This window comes from Paramisgurnus dabryanus, chromosome 6 (assembly GCF_030506205.2).
Source record: "Paramisgurnus dabryanus chromosome 6, PD_genome_1.1, whole genome shotgun sequence".
Taxonomy (NCBI): Eukaryota; Metazoa; Chordata; class Actinopteri; order Cypriniformes; family Cobitidae; genus Paramisgurnus; species Paramisgurnus dabryanus.
In genome coordinates, this window is record NC_133342.1 from 14589972 (window position 1) to 14611400 (window position 21429).

Here is a 21429-nt window from a genome sequence, read left to right on the forward strand (position 1 = left end):
TTCTCTTGCTCTAAAATGGCTTCCAGCCGAGGCTGAGATGAGTTTGCAGGGTGCATCCTAGTTACACCCAAACTGTGGCGTTTTATTGCCATTATACTTTTCAAGAGCAAACATGCATCAGTCCTAATTGCCTGTTGAACTTGACACTGCATGATTCCATAACACATAGCTTGAACGCTAAATGAGCTTTCTGCTTTGATGAGAACTACTATTGTTAATAAATGGGCTTTATGGTCCGCTGGAAGCACACAGTAAGTGTTTTGATGAAAGCGAGGAGGCGTCTTGGTATTTTATTGCCCGTGTGTGCAACTGCCCACCGCAGAGCCTTTAAAAACAAGGCCAGTTGAGGGCAGCGAGGTGAGGAAGTGCATGTATCAAAGAGATACCAATGAAAAAAGGCGAGAGGGACATACATAGAATGCAAATTAGCCCTCAGTGTTGATGAGAGACCCATCACCTTTGAGTTTTTCTATCTCCAGACGTCCTCTCCACCCTTAGCCTGATGAACCGTCGGACATGCGTATGTGACACGAATGCTTATGCGGGTATGAGACAGAAGCTGATGTGTACTCTTGTAAGCGTGCTTGCGAGTCTCTCATGAGCCCGCCTGCGAGGGTGTAAATCCACGGGTGAGAGATCGAGACAGAGATATAAAGATGCAGAGACAGATCATCGCCAATTACAAGTTGGGCGATTACAGTCGAGCTGGGGAACAAGGCAAACGCAGATACATAGATAGACGGTCGGTGGTCACCGAGACTGCTGAGATCGAGACAGACTTGCGATTGTACACTTCACTGAAATGCGTTTGTGGCACGAAGAGAGAAATGCTTTGAAACATGTTTTCAGATGAACAGGAAAAGATCAAATGCAAGGGTTATGGGGGTAGACAGTTTTCTATAAACACATTTTCACATTTGAGCAGCACAACATCAAAAACCAATTACTGTTTTGATCAATATATTCAAACGTGTGTGTAACAGAATAATATAGCAATCGTAATGTGCATTTATGTTGTTTTAAAAATTCTGTTTACTCAATTCTGCTTTTGTATTGATTGTATTGTACACTCATTTTATTGCTTTTAGTTGCACCACATTTAATAAATGTTTGCCATTAAATTAATAGTTCGTAAAAATGAATGCTTGTTAAAAAAACTAAATCTGCACCAGATTTACTTCAAATGGAGACAAACTAGCCCCTAAAGTATATATTAGTAACACAGAGGTACACACACACACATAGACATGAGCAGACACCTAAGGAGTTTCACACACGGGTAAACAGACACACACAAACCATAGACTGTAAAAAATATGGACGTAGTGTCTGTGATGTCACCCGCAGGTTTGTGAAGAGCATGTTTAAAATGAATAGTTGGTGACGCGCACATCACTCACATATAACCGAAAATGGGCAAAGAGGCGGGACGTGGGTGGAGCTGAGGTGCCTGGTTGCTATAACCTTGCTAGTTTAGCTCAACGGTAGTGACAGCAGCGGCAGTTCACCTGTCACTCAAGTGTCCACGCCCTTAAAAGCGGGGTGCATGATTTTTGAAAAACACTCTGGAAAAGGGGCTCGTGCCGAGTACCAAAACACACTTGTAGCCAATCAGCAATAAGGGGCGTGTCTACTAACAGACATCATTGCCTGGGTTGCGTACGTATGGGGCGGGTCTATCAAAAGAAGGTCCAGATTCTATTGGGGTAGGGGCGTGTTTGTTTAGGTGATTTCAAATATCAACATTGGCTTTCAGAGATCATGCACCCCGCCTTTATATAGAACTTTAAGGCTTAATACACTCACCTAAAGGATTATTAGAAACACCATAGTAATACTGTGTTTGACCCCCTTCCGCCTTCAGAACTGCCTTAATTCTACGTAGCATTGATTCAACAAGGTGCTGAAAGCATTCTTTAGAAATGTTGGCCCATATTGATAGGATAGCATCTTGCAGTTGATGGAGATTTGTGGGATGCACATCCAGGGCACGAAGCTCCTGTTCCCCCACATCCCAAAGATGCTCTATTAGGTTGAGAACTGGTGACTGTGGGGGCCATTTTAGTATAGTGAACTCATTATCATGTTTAAGAAACCAATTTGAAATGATTCAAGCTTTGTGACATGGTGCATTATCCTGCTGGAAGTAACCATCAGAGGATGGGTACATGGTGGTCATAAAGGGATGGACATGGTCAGAAACAATTCTCAGGTAGGCAGTGGCATTTAAACGATGGCCAATTGGCACCCTTTTGTAGCCGGTCTCTAGCAGCCAGTCAATGAATTGCAGTTTAAGTCAGTTTCGTGTTAGCTTCACGCAAACACAAAACACACACACACAAGCAGACAGACATACATTGAAACACACTGACGTACACACACAGGCAGATCCACACAACACACTCCCATAAATAAAACCGATTCCATTCTGGGACCTAAACTGTCCATTTTCTGTCACTCGGTCACTTGTTCAACGTGTTCTTACACGTCCGAGGACAAATTACGGTGATTATCATTTACTCTCTCTATTCTTAAACCCCATCCCTTCTTTCCCCACCTCTGCTTTTTGTGTCCTCAGTCCCGTTGTTTCCACTCATCTCGTTTTAATCTCTTCAGCTCTCATTCTCTCCTTCTCATTTCTTGTGAACTGCCGGAGACTCGGGGGGAAATAAATTAGTAATATTTATGATGAAACCTTTCCCGTATCGTTGCTTCTCATCTCGTCTGCACATAAAAAAGACACTGATCTTAACAGAAGTACCTATGTAGTCATCCGTCAAACAATCTACCTAACCATCCATCACGCGGGCACAGTGAGCCCCGCTCCCATCCGCCGCACAACACGCCAGCCATGGCTGTTTAAAGCACATAAACCTGCTCGACTCTCCTCGCACCTGAGTCTGCATGCATTGCACCGAGGGACACATCAGCCTCCGTGCTCCCTGCAACATCCTTCAAGCGTAATTGCGATGGTCAAAACAGCTCCCAAAACGCTTGTAATTTGTTTGCTTATATCTGAGGTGAATTTCCTGGGAGAATTCTAAATAGGCTTCAAGTTGAACTCGAACGTCTACCTAGGTGAGACTTTGATATAATTTGCGCATGTGTGTTTTATTTTATTTCATCCCGGTAAAAGCATTGTGAGAATATAAAGGGCAGAACTGCTGTTTGGAGAGAACGCAGGCTCTGTTTAGATCATGCTAATGAACTGCTGGTACTTTATGTAACTGAGCCAAACTGGAGGGAGGCTGCGTTTGATGTTACGGCCCCCATGCAGGCGCAGTTAAACAGTTGGGGGTGTGGCAGTGGGGAGCACTTGATATAATAAAGGCTCATTTGCAAGATGTCCTCATAACCTACAATAAATCTAGCCCTCCTGTATCATAATATGCAGTAATGGGCCAAGACATTTTTTATGCATTCCTGGATATTTTGCCACTTAGAACAGAGAGACATTTAGAAAGATATGAAATGGGATCAAAATATCATTCAAACATGGCCACGCCCAGCACCATACCACAACATGTCTACCAGCTAGACATGATGTGATTATATTTATACAACATATAGTAAAATAATCATTAAATGGTATCAATGCAATGGAAAAAATGCAATCAAAATAAACCGACTATACCAGAACAAGCCAAAAATAATAGCCAATCCTACTAAGGTCATCGTAGTACTGGACCACATGTCAGTGGTGGCTGCAAAAAAAAAATCCTTACAGATCCTTAAAGGGGCCGTGCTATGATTGGGTCCCCAGTGCTTCTATCAACCTAGAAAATGTGAAAAAGATCAACCCAGTAACTTAGTTTTGGTAAACCATTCCCGACAAGCACATGAAAAATAGGTTGTGGAAATGTGGCTCTCCTTATGATGTCATAAGGAGCTCTAATTATAATAATACAGCCCCTTAATCTGCACTATCTAACCACAGCACTGCCATTTAGTGCAGATAAAAAGAGAGAGAGAGGGAGAGAAAAAAATTCACACCACAATTGAGTTTCAATTGCAACAAACCACCATCATTGTGATCAGTGTTTGCAATTCATCCGCTCATTTGCATTTTAAAGGACACACCCAAAACGGCACATTTTTGCACACACCTACAAAGTGGCAATTTTAACATGCTATAATAAATTATCTTTATGGTATTTTGAGCTTAAACTTCACATATGTGCTCTGGGGACATCATAGACTTTAAGAATAGCATCATTAACCTAAATTTGGAATTGCTGTTTGGAATTATGTTTTACCTGGCAGTTTATACTGCTTATGAAAGTTTTGCAGCATTACTTTAAATGCTGTTTTTTCCACTGTATTAAATGGCTTTGCAATGTTTCGGTCACACTGTCAGTTAAAGAGCGACATCCGATACGGTCTCGTTTATACAGGCGCTGCAGCTCCCAATTGTGTTTTTTTGAGAGATATGCAATCATTGCGGTGATCTGAAATTATTGCAATGAGGTCAAACAATCGCGATGAGAGGATTATTTAATCGTTGTGACAGGCCTAATTGAGACAGCCCAGACTCCCAGATTAGTGCCCTGACTACTGAATAAGGGATATGATTGAGACGCAGCCTATGTCTTCGTATATATTTTTATTTCTAATGCCTTCATGTGTGAAAGGCACTGTCAAAATGCCTTGCAATGTTTTGGGAGGATAAAAATCTACATCAGATCTATACATAAGGTATTTTAGTGTAAATGGCACTATATGTCTATTTTTTGTTAAATAAGCGACAACACTGACAATAAAGAAATGTGCATCTAAAACATTATCTTTTTAAAATGGCATTTTTGTGAAAATTGCTATTATCGCCCCCACTCTTCCCTATAAATAATATTAAAACTGAAATAGTGAGTGTTTAATAGGACATTAAATGCTATTTAAGATATTGTGGTACTGAGACATAAATTATAAATTCAGAAATTGAAAATTTTAATTACAACAGTAAATTTATGAAAGGGGCATGCAATGACATCATGTGCGAGGTAGATATGAAAAGTTACTCACTTTGTGTGAAATGAGGCGGGTTATCATTGACATCTGTCAGACGCACAGTAACTGTTGTCGTGCCAGAAAGACCTCCAAGATGGCCGCCCATGTCTTTAGCCTGCAGAACCACCAAATACTGATCCTGTGCCTCTCTGTCCAGATCGGGCACCGCGGTACGTAGAATGCCTGAGGGAGAATAACACGACAAAGAGAGAAACACAAAATAAATGTAATCACTATCTTCAATTAAACTTTACTTACTATACTCTCTGATCGTAAACTTGAAAAGTGGTGAACAGTCAGAAAAGGTGATCCACATTCAGATACTACGAGGTACTTTATTAAAATATCACGAGAAAGTATAACTGTGGATACATACAGCAGATAGCAAAAGACCTATGGGAGCGTGCTGGTTGAGAATGCTAATTCCCTTTAATGAGCAAAGAAGAATGCCATGCAATGCGTACAGGACAGAATTAGGTTAATATCGTTGATTAGCATTCAAAAACCTCCAGGAGAAAAAGGCGTCTCGTTTCTATCAGCGTGGGGTCCACAAATGTCAACAAAATTAATTAGGTTTCATTAGACGGCCAAATGGAATAAAAAAAACGAGGAAGTCCATTATCCAACAGACAGAGGCACAATGCACCGACTGCAACACAAACATCCACACAATGGATCTGTGCGGGCATCAAAATTCATCTTTCATTTCTCTCTTTCATTCTATCTGGCCTGTCATACACACAAATACCCATCATTCCCTTCTCAACCCTTGCGCACACACATATAAAAACCGGCCACATGGTACCCACTGTGTGCAGAATTGCCCTTACGCACTTCTGCCAATTTCACTCTACAGTACAAAGAAATAGGAGTGATTTTTCAAATGACTTGAGCCCCACTGCAACCCTGAATAAAAGACTCTTGCAGGCCTCCTGGTCGCAGAGCAAACCCTTACGATAGGAATAGAGGCCGAGCTCAAAGCACAATTTACCCTATGTCATGTATGCCTGCCATTTAAAGGGGCAGGTCACCTAAAATGCTGCCATTAAAATGTTTACCTTTCTCATTCGTTTGAACACATATGCCATTTAAAGTTTTTCAGAAAAACACAGAAGTTGAAATCTTTGGAAAATCTTGATATACATTGTATGTATACATGTATGGTGACAACCGTGGTAAACGTATACATATAACTATATTTTTATGAAAGTATATTACCACATATTCAGAATTGCATGGGGCCAAATTTAAGAAGGTGGACCTTTAATGTCTTACAATTTTAATAAAGCTTTTATGTTTTGTTGTTGTTGTCACTATAAACTCTCATTGTATGCCAAAAGCTGAATAATATTTGATTCATTTTTTCATTTGGATCCCATTTTCAAACACGTCCTTTGTTTTTCACCCCTTAGAACTTATTTAGCTTGTGTTCGGGACATTTCTTAGAAACGCAGTAGCTCTGGTGTAAATATATTTCTGCCAAGTCAGTGTGGATTAACATTAAAAAGAGGGAGGAAAGAACCAAAGACATGAAGGGATAACAGGGTGAGAGGGAACTCGGGGGACATGATCTAGACTTTGAAGAAGGAGAACATGGCTCTAATGGGCGATCAGGGACAGAGACTGACCCAAAGACATCAAAACATTAAACTGAAGCCTCGCTGCTCTGTAAGACATTTTAATCTTTTTTTTTTAACTAAAGCTGTATGCTATTTGTCACTTACGGCTAAAAAGGACTTGAATTTATTTTATCTTTAGACAACTGTGAATAAAATTCTGCAAAATACTTTCAATGTGTGTTTCTCTACACACTGTTGTATCTTATACTGTTGATCTCATAAATATTTTCTAAGTTAAAGATCCACACTTTCGAAATGCTCAGATTTGTTCGATGTGTTTGCAAAATGAAAGGAGAAGTTAAGGCGGAACATATTGATTGGCTCCGCCCCTCTGAAAAAGCCAATAGCACCTGGAAACTTATGAGAAGCTCAAGTGCAGAATGATGTCATCAAAATCATTGGTGGAAGTGAGAGACTGTAAGTTTAGACTTTTAAATGTGAATTTTGTCAGTGTTTTGAAGCACTTAGTATAAGAACACCCTTTAGGGCAGTGGTCTCAAACTCCCGGTCCGCGGGCCATTTGCGGTCCGCCCTCCCCCTCTCTGCGGCCCGCGGCATCTTTCAACAATATAACATAATCTGGCCCGCAGAAAGATTTTTATTCACTTTGTTTCATATTCATTTCATTTTTCAAATTTAAACGTTTAAAGGTTCGTTCACATGTCGCGTCTAACAACGCGTGTTAAAACGAGTAAAGGCGTTTCTTACTTTCTACTTTCTAAAGTGCTCGGGAGCGGAAGTTTTCTGTTTAACTAGCTTAACAAAGATGGGACATAATAAAGTCAATACTATGACTGTAAACAATCCAAAATAAATCAAAACACAAACACTTACTGATGGTAATTTTTTATAATAGTTTATAAATTTATACAGAAATTTTATTTGTTAGTTTAGTGCAAGGTTTTAATAGGCCTTAGTTATTAAAGAGAAGGTTAAGAAATTATTTACTTATATAAAATAATGTATATTTAAAAGCTAAAAACCACTGCTTTTATTATACATTACATAATATAATTTTAACAGTCAATTTACAGAAATATTGTACTTTTTTAACATTAAAATAGCTCTGCAGCCCTCAGATTAAATGTCAATCTCAGAAATGGCCCCAAGCCAATTTGAGTTTGAGACCCCTGCTTTAAGGGGTCATAGCGTGAAAATCTGACTTTTTATGTTTAAGAGCAATAATTGGGTCCCCAGTGCATCAATCCACATAGAAAATGTTAAAAAGAACAACCCAAAAACTTTGTTTTGGTAAGCCAGTTTTTGCAAGCATGTGAAAAATTAGGTCGTTCAGATTTCGCCTGTTTTGTGAGGTAGGTAGCAAGGCCAATTACAATAATACCGCCCCTTAATCTGAATTATCCAACCACGGCACTGCCATTTAATGCAAAGAGAAAAAAAATTAACAGCACAATTGAGGTTTAGTTGCAATAAACCACAATCATTGCTATTAATGTTTGCATTTTATCCACTCATTTGCATTTTACAGAACACACCCAAAAACTGCAAATTTTTGCTCGGACCTACAAAATCGAAATTTTAACATGCTATAATAAATTATCTGTGAGGTATTTTAAGCTAAAACTTCACATAAAAGTACTCTGGGGACACCAAAGACTTATTTTACATCTTTAAAAAAATCTCATAATATGACCCCTTTAAATGATTTACTCACCCCCAAGCCATTCGAGATGCATATGTTCATCATTTTTCAGAAGAACACATTTTAAGCTATTTTAGAAAATGTCTTTTATCTTTCAGTTAATCAAATGTAAAGTTACAGGGGTCACTCCTTCAAGTCTAAAAAATGTGCATCCATCCTTCACAAAATAAATCCAAACGGCTCCAGGATGATAAACAAAGGCCTTCTGAGGGTAATCTGCGCCGTTTTGTTGTAGAAATGTCCAAATTTAAAACTTTATAAATGAAAATAACTAGCTTCCGGTAACGCCACCATCTTAGACTCCTCTGTATTCAGGAGAGAGTATTAGCGTAGTGTACGCACTTTTCTTAGTGACGTATGATAAATTCGGAGGGCGGGGGCACAGAGCAGCAGCACCGACCCCTCCGTAAACTGTGTACGCTATCATCTTGAATGCGGACCCGACTAAGATGCAGAGTTACCCGAAGCTAGTTATTTTCGTTTATAAAATTTTAAATATGGATAAAACTACAACAAAACGGCGCGGATTACCCTCAGAAGGCCTTTGTTTATCATCGTGGAGCTGTTTGGATTTATTTTGTGAAGGATGGACGAACATTTTTTGGACTTGAAGGAGTGGACCCCATAACTTTACATTTGATTAACTGAAAGATCTAAAACATTTTCTAAAATAACTGAAAATGTGTTTGTCTGAAAAATGATGGACATATGCATCTCGGACCGCTTGGGGGTGAGTAAATCATTTTTGGCTGAACTATCCCTTTAAGACAAAGATTCATACTAAAAAACAAAAAACTTAAATTCTTATTATGGAAACTTTATATTACTAAAAAAGTAAAAAAAAAAGTAAAAAAGTCTTTGTTTTATTGTTTTTGTTGTTGACAGTATAGCTGATAGAATAAACAAAGAAATGTTACATAGAAGAGAAGGGGAAATGACCGGAAAATGCTACAGGTCGAATTTTGACCTGGATCGCCCAGATGAGCTCTATGCCTCACTGCGTCACACAACCTGCACCCCCTTCAAAGAAAAGACCTATGCATTTCCAACATCAAGGTTTGCTTTACAACGGTTAGTGATTCTGGTCACATTTCTGGTCACCATCAAATCTAAGATGATTGGGATGCAACAATACCAAAATTAATGCAACACATACCTGTCTGAGGGTCCACAGAAAAGTGTGGCTGCCCCTGAACCAGCGTGTACACCAGCCGCGCACTGTTCCCATATGTTGGATCATCTGCGTCTGAAGCCGTCACCTGGATGATTGCGGTGCCTGAGGCGGAGAGAGAGAGAGAGAGAGAGAGATAAAGTGATAAGACAAGAAAAACAATAAGGGTTGATCAATACAGCACACACAAACATGGGAATACCAGGTCATCACAGGACAAGCACATTAAATGGAGAGGCTTTATAAAGACTGACAGATTCTGCTCATCTTTCCTTTCTCTCTCTCTCTCTCCCCCCGCAGCAGAAACGAACACCGTGTTCGTTTTCTCCTCTCCTCCGGCTGCACACCTTCTCTATTTCTCGCCTCTGTCTCACTTCATCTCCTTCTTCAATTCCCTCTTGCTCACTCTCTCAATCTCTCTGTCTTGCTGTGGCCACACTCTCGGTTTTTCCCAAAATTCCCTCACGTACAGAATCTCTGCTTTGTTCATGACAGATACAGACTTTTTCCCTAAGCAAATAAATCAAAGACAGCCAATTTCATGTTAGGAACTCTAAAATATATATATGTACAATGGAAAGAGAACTATGTTTCCCATAGGGCGTTGCTTCACGAGCTCAGAGGGACACAGGGATTTATGGGAGCAGCTGTTGCTGTTTTCTGACATCAAAGGCCTGACAGTGTCACCAAGAGAGCTTGTGGGTTGAGGGAAGGGTGTAGTCTGATTACACATCTTTCACAGGTAGTTAAGAAGCAGAAGGTGGCAAATGAAAGATGGTAGAGAGAGAGAGAGAGAGAGAGAGAGAGAGAGAGACATTTCCACAGTAAATGTACAATCTGATAGGCAGATCAAAAAGAGATGAGACTGCTTGGTTGACGCAACACGCATCGGCTCAAAGAAATCTATTCATATTCAATCCGAGTGGAACTAAAGCAACAAGCCACAATTTAGACTGATAACGCATTCACACTGGTGAAATATCTGATCTGAATGAAGCTCCATTTACTGTAGTTTACCTCAGCAAAGGGGTTCACATATTCAAATTCAGCACATCGGGGCCTAAACACAGAATATTTTGGTTGTGATCTTGTTTGCTATTGGGATCCTTAGAAATTAATTAAACTTATTTCTAAAAAACAAAACAGCACAGCTGAAGAGGGATAATATTTTGCACCGCCGCAAAGAAGACAAAATCAATAAACGTTAGAGGTTACTCGCCGAATGAGCGTCATTAACATTTAAACACTGCCAATTATAGAGAGCATTTTCTTGGCTTTTCGTTTGACAGCGTGCATGATGAATTTCGGGAAACAGTGTTTTCCATGCTCTGCCTGCCTTTACCCCATTTACCTCATTTTAAATCACAGGAGGTAGCATATGTTGTGGGTATAAAACTAGCGTGTTTCAACCAACCTTAAGCACCAAATTGATTTTAATGCCTCAGGAATCACGGCGGGGTGAACAATATGCAATATGCTGCATGAAATAGTTTGAATTGCATTAGTAGCGTATTCATTTTCACTTTACGTCGGAGAAATATGGTAATGTTCACATCTGGACAGTGCATGAGTAAAACTACTGCATTTAATTGCTCCGGATTATCACAACAGTGGTGATATTTACTCATAACGTAATGCCGGGTACACACCAAAAGATTTTTTACATCTTCAAAATGTGATAGACCACAAACATGAGAATAATAAATCCTAGATTTTGCTCCTATAGTGTGTGGTGTGCCATGATGTGTCAAAGACAGCACACCACACACAAACAGATTTTCAACCAGAGTCTCGACAGTGAACACAGGAAATCTCGCAAAACCTCGCAAGACTTCAGAATACGCATGGGGGATCAACTTCACTTTGTGCTGCGCCATGACTGCTTCCGTCTTCCATCATCTTGCTTTCTGATTGGATATTGTTTCGTTTCACGTGATAATCTCAAGAGCATGCGTACGTTTCTCCAGGATTTCTGATCATAAATATTAAACGTTTCGGGGCGGCTCCAACGTTCTTCCGATCAGGTTCGGACACTCATAACACACCTCACACCAAGGGAAAATCTGATAAGATAATCTGTAGAACCACCAGGATAATCGGGACATGGCTAGGATTGTCGGAATGGGGGGAAAATCAGCCCAAAATCAGCCCGATTATCTTTTGGTGTGAACCCGGCATAGTACTGTATGTGTTGTGATATAGTACCAAGTGTTTGGAAGTGCTTATTAAGATGTTGTGAAACAATGCAAGATATTTTAGTGACTCTGTTATTGGTTTTGTGTATAATCTGTATAATAATTTCAAAAACTATTAAACGGGGGTTCACCCAAAAATGTTGTTATTTACGCACCCTCATGTTGTTCTAAAACTGTACTATACACAAAAAAAAGATAACACTTTACATAAAGGTGTGTTTATAAGACTGACATGACACCTTCATAATCATAACATTACACATGTCATTAACATGAAGGAGAGTTTATGCACGTTTATGACAACTGTTATTAAGTGTCATTCACTCAATCATATCATTTTTAATTCAAACATGACATAGCAGATTAATTATCAAACTTAAAAAACTACCTAGCTTTATGGGTTAACAAAACATTAAACTGTCATGTGGTTGGTTTTGACATTGGCTCTTATGAGGTCATTATATTTGTGTCTGACCACTTTTTACCAGTGATAACAATTGAACTTGTCATTAAAATATCATTTAACAGCGTCAGGAATATTTTTCTTGACCTAAACTACAGTGGTACATATTGAATTTGTCATTAAAATGTCTTTAAGTGTTAATATTCTGTCAAATAGTTTTATAACAGCGTCATTAATATTTTTCTTGACCTCAACTACAATGGTTCATATTGAATTTGTCATTAAAATGTTATTAAATGTTAATACTCTGTCAAATAGTTTTATAAAAGCGTCATGAATATTTTTCTTGACCTCAACTACAGTGGTATAAATTAAATTGGTCATTAAAATGTTATTAAATGTTAATACTCTGTCAAATAGTTTTATAAAAGCGTCATGAATATTTTTCTTGACCTCAACTACAGTGGTATAAATTAAATTCATCAATAAAATGTCATCAGCAGCCATATCACCCTGTAGCCCAAGACAGCTTGCCCACTGAAGCTAAGCAGGGCTGAGCCTGGTCAGTACTTGGATGGGAGATCTCCTGGGAAAAACCAGGTTGCTGCTGGTAGAGGTGTTAGTGAGACCAGCAGGGGGTGCTCACCCTGTGGTCTGTGTGGTTCCTAACACCCCAGTATAGTGATGGGGACACTATACTGTCAAAAAAAGCACCGTCCTTCGGATGAGACGTTAAACCGAGGTCCTGACTCTCTGTGGTCATTAAAAATCCCAGGATGTCCTTCGAAAAAGAGTAGGGGTGTGCCCCGGCATTCTGGCCAAACTTGCCCATTGGCCTACTAATCATCCCTCATACTAATTGGCTATATCACTCGGTCTCCTCTCCACTAATAAGCTGGTGTGTGGTGGGCGTTCTGGCGCAATATGGCTGCCGTCGCATCATCCAGGTGGATGCTGCACATTGGTGGTGGTTGAGGAGATTCCCCCATTCATATGTAAAGCGCTTTGAGCACTGGAAAAGCGCTATATAAATGTAACTAATTAATTAAAATAATTATTATTATTATTAAATGTTAATACTCTGTCAAATAGTTTTATAAAAGCGTCATGAATATTTTTCTTGACCTCAACTACAATGATACAAATTAAATTTGTCATTAAAATCTCATTAAGTGTTAATACTCTCTCATATAGTTTTATAAAAGCATCATGAATATTTTTCTTGACCTCAACTACAGCAGTTCATATTGAATTTGTCATTAAAATGTCATTAGGTCTTAATACTCTGTCAAATAGTTTTATAACAGCATCTTATAACAGTTTGATAATTAATCTCTTATGTCAAGTTCATGACAGATTTATAACAAGTTATGTTGTATTGGTTTGTGTCAAGTTGTCATAACAAAGACATCTCGAACAATGTCATCTTTGCATTAAAAATGACATAATTAAACGAATTACACTTAGTGACAACTGTCATAAACGTGCATAAAATCTCCTTCATTTTCATGACACATGTCATGTCAACCCAGTCTCACCCCATTTCGTCAATATTTGACGACACTTGACCATTCGTCATATGTTGACGTGAAGGGTATACCTTTCGCGTCAATTTTTGACGAACTGGGGACTTCAATACTATTAGGTCCGTTGCATTCTCTTTCCTATTTTATTACCATTTGCGCGTCGGTTTAGGGTTAGATTTACATAATGACATCCCTACCCAAACCTAACTCTAACCCCAACGCCAGGTGACAACTGTTTAATTTCGCGTACACTGTTTAATTTCGCGTACACTGTTTAATTTTGCGTAATCTAACCCTAAACCGACGCGCAAATGGTAATAAAATATGAAAGAGAATGCAACGGACGTAATAGTATTGAAGTCCCCAGTTCGTCAAAAAATGACGCGAAAGGTATACCCTTCACGTCAACATATGACGAATGGTCAAGTGTCGTCAAATATTGACGAAATGGGGTGAGACTGTGTTAGTCATGTCATGATTATGAAGATGTCATGTCAGTCTTATGAACACCCCTTCAAGTAAAGTATTACCAAAAGATATTTTGAAAAATGATGGTAGGCATACAGTTGACAGGACCCACAATAGAAGTCAGTAGGCACCATCAACTACATCATTACCATCAAACACGTTTAGAACAACAAGAGGGTGAGTGTATGATGACAGAACTTTCATTTTTGGTAGAACCACCCCTGTAATGCTTTAATGAGCAATCATTAAAAGTTTAACATCACTTGCATAACTCATGAGATCCGACACCCCCCAAAATCTACACCTATGGGCTTATCTTAAATTATGCAAATATTATTGACTTCAAAAAGGGACATGCCAGTAGAGATGATCTTATGTGCTCATGTTTTATTTCAGTACCTATGTTTGCCATCTCTGGGACTGTGGCACTGTAGGGCCCGTCCTCAAAGACAGGTGGGTTGTCGTTGATATCTTGCACTCTAATGATGAACTGGGAAGATGGCTCCAGGGCGCGCTCGGTCTGACTGTCTGTTGCCGTGGCAATCAGCCGGTATTCGTCCTTCTCCTCCCTGTCCAAGGGCTTGGTAACATGGATGTTGCCTGTCTTCTCGTCAATCACAAAAACCGACCCCGCCCCCTCACCCCGCAGCACGTACTTAGTACGTCCATCACCTCTATCCATGTCAGTGTGAAGCTGAAAAAGAAAGAACAGAAAAGAGAGGCTGAAACAGAAGGTTTAAAAAGGATGAAAGTAAAAAGCATTGACTAATTGCTAAAAAAATATGTAGTAAATGGAGGTCAATAGAGGAGAAATCACGGCACATGTAAACACTGAGTGTATCAAACAACCATTTGCATCAATCAGATCACAAACATGAGATTAATCTGGAAATATGGACCATTTTGACGGATGATGACTTCAAAAGCACATTCGCAGAGAGTACAGCTGGGCGGTAATGATCACACAGCCTTGCGTGAAGCACTCATACCCCGAGCATTGATTGAGGGTGGAGTCTTGTTATTGAATCAGTGGTAGACCGCAGCTAAGGAGCCTTCGTGCAGCATGCCGTAATGATACAAAGGCTTGCCAGCGCAGGGCGCGTGTGACACTCGGAAGGAAGAGTGCGGCCAACGCATCAGCATTCATCCTCATTACCTCATCTACGTGGCCAGAATACAGTTTGCTTAAAAAGACCCCATAACAGCACAACTTCTACAAAAGTGCCACCCTGCAAGTTTGGAAGACAAATGGGAACGTGTCGTACATTCTTAGGCATCCGAGCGTGGAAAGAGCTGTGCATGTGCACTCGAAGCAATCAAATGGATATTTCTGAGTCTGAATATTCATTGGCGTTTGCAGACTAAATTTGGAAGCACAACATGTGGTCGTGTCACTGTTCATCTACAAAGAATTTCCTGTCAGTGGGCAGCGATGAGAAAAACTCTATGGGAGTACTTTACTCTAGTGGTTCTCAAACTGGGCTTCCCCCATGGGGGGCATGAGGTGGTGCCATTTTTTAAAATACAGGAATTTATCATAAATTCTGTACAATAAGGCTGCTAACCAACAGCACTACATTGTATCATTCATCATCATGTTTTGTTTAATGCAAATTCTAAGTTTGAGATTGTTTTATGTTATGAATTTTACATTTACGCAATTGGCAGATTCTTTTATCCAAAGCAACTTATCGCATCTATTAAATATACCCAAGCTGTCACCGGGGCGATACAGTCCCCTTAAAAAGGTTTTTACTTAAAAAGTGCATATAATGGCGCTTTTCCATTATATAGTACCCCAGGGTTTTGGTCGGGTCAGCTTACTTTTAGTGGCTTTTCCACAGGATACAGTACGTAGTACCAGATACATTTTTTAGTACCACCTCGGTTGGGTTTCCAAGCGAGCTGAGCTGATACTAAAATATGATGTGAAAACACTGTAGATCACTAATTGGTCTGAGAGAAACGTGACAGCCTCATGCTAAACGCAATTAGCTATACCTGCGTGCGTACGCTGTCTCGAGCAAACCTGTTGTCATCTGTGCTTTGATGTAAGTTCCCAAACTCCCTTTTAGCAGTGAAAAACATCCACAGGCTGAGAATCAGGAACACCATATCAGTGTTTCCCAGGCTTGCGGTTTGTGGCGGCACATTTGCGACGCGAAGGTTGCATGCACGCCATTTTTGCAACTTATGAGGCTCAGCAGAGCACGTCGACTTACACCACCAGTTTGTGTACAGAAACTGTCATGTGATACAGAGGTAGTGATAAAGGCGATGTGCAAACATCTATTTGTGATTGTCAATTTAGATTTTTTGGCAAACTGAGAAATAAATGAATTTATGGGGATAGCATTCCAACGACGCTCTCACTTGTATGATGTCACAGCAGCAGGCAGCGTAAATATAACGACACGCCTGTAATCCCTCCCACTCTGAAGTGATACAAAACTAAGCTAACCAAGCCAAAGTGAAGTGAGCTGACCCGACCAAATCAGTGGCAACCTGATCTCACAAATTTCCATGGTATAATCACAGAATATTTTGCTCATTTATCCGTGTCATTGACACGGAGGGTTAGATTTACATAAAATGACATCCCTACCCAAACCCTGCCATGCAACAATGGTTTAAAAATCTGAAAATATAAAAAATAAATCAGATTTTTTTTTATAAACCAATACTTAAAGTGACATCCTAACGCAAACACCAAATGTAACCCTAAACCGAAGCGATAATGGTTTAAAAATAGGAAAAAGCAGTTGAGTAATCAATCAGTGACAATGACACGGAAAAGAAAGTCTGTGGTACGGGCACGGAAAAATGCAGAGATCTGTGACAATGACACAGATAAATGAGCAAAAATTCTGTGACTATAGGTTTCAGCAGTAACAACATAAACAAGCGGCTTTCGTGGTCCTCACTTAACTTCCGGAAAACTCCGCTAAGAATAAAAACAACAGAGTACTTTAAACGTAGTTTATTTACATAACAAGCAAAATAACCAACACGTAGATTACCTAGGAAATCAAAACATTTGTTTTTTTCGACGAGGTATTTGTTCAAGAGTCCAGTTAAGCAACTAGTCAGACTATTAAAAAACTGAAACCGGAAGTAAAGTTCGGACCAGACACGTATCACGTCACCACACGTGCGTCCGATGAAACTGTCTATACCACAAAACTTTGTGAGATCATATTGCCCGTGGGGTACTATGCAATGGAAAAGCACCATAAGTACCTCAAAGGTACATACTAGGGAAGCAGGGCCCTGGCATTTTGGTCCAGACCGGCCCACTACATAGGATCACAAATCTTTGTGCAATCTTGACTACCAACTCCATATGAAGTTCTAAACGTAGGTTCGGGAGGAGCCTAAAACATTCAATCCTGTCAATCATCTCGAGAGCCTATTTAAGCGAGTTAATCTCCATGCCTCACATTGACGATTCATCCGGCATCCCTCCTCCTCCCCAATTCTCCTCCTTTATCTTGCCCTTTTCTCTATCTGCTCACTAACTTGGGGCTCAAGCCGAGTCTAGGGTTCGAGCTCCCTCTGATGACAGCAAGCCAAAGTTCATTTTACCATCAGTCAATAGACTGAATGCGCAGGCGAACTAGTGAAATAATGATTAAGTAAAAAGAGCTGACACGTGACATTACAAAAATGTAAGCACTGTAAAAGGCTTTGCAGGTTTTATAAAATTGTCTTAGCCAGTGAGTGTGTGCACAATGTTTAAACTAACCATTCTGACCACCTTATGATAACACCGACAGCTGATAAATGTTAAAATTAAGTTGCAGTCTCACAGCAGAGCCACGAGTCCCATAACAGTGTTTGCAGAATATTTTGATCACTTTTTTTCTAAAACACCTTTTCCCAATTCCAAACCACAATCATTTTAATAACTAACATTCATTTTTGTATATATCTTTTCTATCTATTTAACCCATAATAATAAACACATTTGTTTCAAGCTTCAAGTAAAGCTCTCACTGACAGTGTTGTCAGGAGATATACATTTACACTATTTTTCTTACAGTGCATTTAATCTATTTAGTTTTTTTTATCAGCTGTCACTGGAGCATTACCTTTAAAAAGGTCCTAATACAGTATGTACCATTTAGGTACAGATACAGTATGTACTAGATACATTTGGTAGAAATATGTACCTTTGAGGTGCTAATGTGCACAAATGTGTACTTTTTAAAAGCGTTTTACCCCAGTGACAGCTTTTGTATTTCTGTTTTAAAGTGCAAACCAATGACATTTATTGCTTACGCCACGTTCCAACAACTGAGCTACATTACAGAAACAAAGTTATGTAATCACTTTTGGTTGCTCATATGCATTACAACCTTTTACTTTTGTATCAAATCACATGATCACAACCTTTATTCCCATTTGTAGTTGCTGCATACTGTAATGTCACTGCGCTTTGCATAAGCTGAACCTAGTTTAACTTTGTTGCATCACCAAAGCTCTCTGTCGCTCACATTGAAAACTAATGACTTTGGTCATTTTGTCAAAAAAATTACATTCACTGTGAACGCCCTTTTAAACTGCGCTTTGTATTAACCAGCCTCGACTGCACCACAAAAAACACAAAAAAAACACTGAAAGACTTTCTGCTGCGTTGTGCTGGGTTCCCATTGAAATCTCATCGGACCAAAATCTTGCTGCACAAGCTGCATATTAAATATAAAATATGTTCTGATTGCTTGTCAGGTCATACACACTAAAAATAATTAGGGCTAAATAGCACTTAAAGCTCGTAATCATAGGGGAACCATTTTTAGTGCTATATAGCACCTATGAAGAACCAACCGGTGGCGATATACAGTACTGTAGCAGCACTATAGCACCAGATATGGTTCTATATAGCACAATATGGTTCTACACAGGTGCTATATATTACTTAAAATATTTTAACATTTTAATCAAACTTCAAATTAAATACTTACATGTATGCATTTATCATAAGCTTTTATCCAAAGCAGTGCATTACAAGGTAGACATTATATGTGCTCACTGGGTTCGAACATAAAACGTTATGCGCTGTCAACGCTTTATATAAAAGTTGACCAAAACTCCAACCACTCTCAATCTTTAGGTAATCAGTCAGGAGCTACAGGGCCTTAGATGTCCAATATCTTCACAGCTGCCAGCCCAGATGCTAACGTGGCAATCACCTATCAAGCCGCTGCCGTGCTAGGACTCCGGAATTCCTGATTCCATCTATTGAGTCTGCAGTGAGCTCTCGGTCAGTCAAGCCTGCCAGCAGTTTGCGGTTCCGAGCCCGGGGTTTTTAAGGAAAAGCTTTAATGACCCAATTTAATGACAGGGCTTAACGAGGCTCTTAATGAAGCTCCTGCTGTCGGAATGATGGAGGAGAAGGAGAATCCTCTCTGTGGAGCGACAGTAAATGAGAGGAGAATATTCCTCTGTCCCTGGGATTGACCTGATCAACATGACCTCCACTAGCACTTCAAGTGATTTACATGTCCAATAACACCACAGTGGTGACACTACCCACAACAAACACAACGCACACAGACTCAAGGACAGACACACGGCGTGGTGCAAGGACACACACACATCATTCTGTCTCAATAACGCCGCCAAGCCAATTTCTGACCACATGTGTGATAAAAATCAGGCATGATTTTTAAAATATGGCTCTGTTGAGATGAGAATATCAGCACTAAATGAGGTATAATATCTACACAGTTGAACTGAGCTGACAGGTCCATAAAGGCTTCATCAGCGGGGGAATCGTTTCCAAAACAAGAAAGACAATTCAAAAAAGCAACTGAATTATACATGAAACAGAACCGCATCAAAAAAAAAAGGTCTTATTTATGCAGTGACACCCAGATGACCATAATATGCATTCAAATTAGCCGTGTATATTTCAGCCACATCATCTTTTTTGCCAAGGACAACTCACCCGGCTTCCTTTGTACACACGGGCATTATCATCAAGCCCCTAAATCAACTAAATTACTTATAATGTTCTTATATTCATATACTCAATTTCATATTTTTGCAATAACCATAAATCATAAACTGTAGGAAAAAATATTCAGTGTCAACCTCTAAATCACTTAAATAACTTATTCGGGTATACTCAATTTCACATTTCTGCGGCACAATAAATCACAAAACATTGAGAGTGGGGAAAAAATGCGTTTTGCATCTGTGCATTAACCTAATGAATCTGTTTTCCTGGGCAGATTTATTTAGCGGCCCGTGAAATGGTAGAAACACTGCTTGAGAAAATGGCACTTCAGCCATCATGTGAAATGGGTTTTGACTGCTCTAAACAGCAATGCGGTGGCCTGGATACAGAGGCATCTACACACATAACCATTACAGAAACACACACTCCAATACACACAGATCTCGGCGTGTTATGAGTTTCAATCCCGCTATGCCACCGGGGAATCTTATCAAAGGCTTTAAAGGCGAATGGGAGTGAATCCTTGGCTGCTTTAGATCTGATTGAGGCTCACATACTTGTTTTTTAGACCAACTGCACATATAGCCAGAATAAACCGTAAAAGGTCCAATGCACAGCGTAGCTAATACGGGCCAAGAAATGACTACTTAGACTAAAAGAGACTGGCTATAAATCAACCAATCACAGTTCATTTCGTTTTTACGTGCCTTTTAGAGGCGTGTTTATCTAAAAGATAGATTATGGCACATTAGGTGTGACAGGCGTGAACATTTCATTTAAATAATGGCACAGAGGGAACGCTTGCACAGAAAATACGTGGCAAACAGTGGAAAATGTGTATGGACTCTCAAGTACACACTACTAACGGCAAAATATAAAATATACAGCTTTCTATTAAAAATAAACATACTGCAGATATTTACCGTATAACAACTTATTACACGGCTCGTTGGAATGCTTGGTTCTGATTGGCCAGTCGTGACATTTGCAGGTTTGATATTCCCAGATAACAACCGCTCAAAACTAATAAGACACGATAACCCGAATGCTGCAAATCCATTTTGACATGTGCAGTTTAATATTACACAAAAATGTTATATAAATATGTTTTTAATAACTTATATGACATTATATTTACAAATGATTTAACCAAATAGTGTGTGTGACATTTTAATGTCTTTTCTCGTCTTGTCTTAAAACCAAAGTAAATGGGTGATTCTCGCGAAATTAGACTTATAAGGTGTCATGAAACATTTTGATAAAAAAAGTAAATTCTATCAAAATAAGAAGCGTACAGTTACAAACATCTCTTCATGTACTATTTTGCACATGATTTCAAATGACATCATACAAACCAATTTAGTTTTTTTTCCACATTTAAGGGGAAATTTTTCATTACCGCAACGTGTCCATGACTG

At 39.4% G+C, this 21429-nt stretch overlaps 1 protein-coding gene across 2 annotated transcripts in view; it reads right to left on the reverse strand.

The window, feature by feature from the left end:
* The window catches only part of cdh24b (cadherin 24, type 2b), a 192877-nt gene that overhangs the window by 62684 nt on the left and 108764 nt on the right, over positions 1 to 21429 (reverse strand). For both annotated transcript variants that reach the window (XM_065267495.2, XM_065267504.1), the window contains exons 4-6: positions 14449 to 14743; positions 9443 to 9562; positions 5020 to 5187 (exon numbers count right to left, since the gene is read on the reverse strand). In XM_065267495.2, the coding sequence (XP_065123567.1) occupies positions 5020 to 5187; positions 9443 to 9562; positions 14449 to 14743 (583 nt within the window). The remainder of the gene's footprint in view (positions 1 to 5019; positions 5188 to 9442; positions 9563 to 14448; positions 14744 to 21429) is intronic.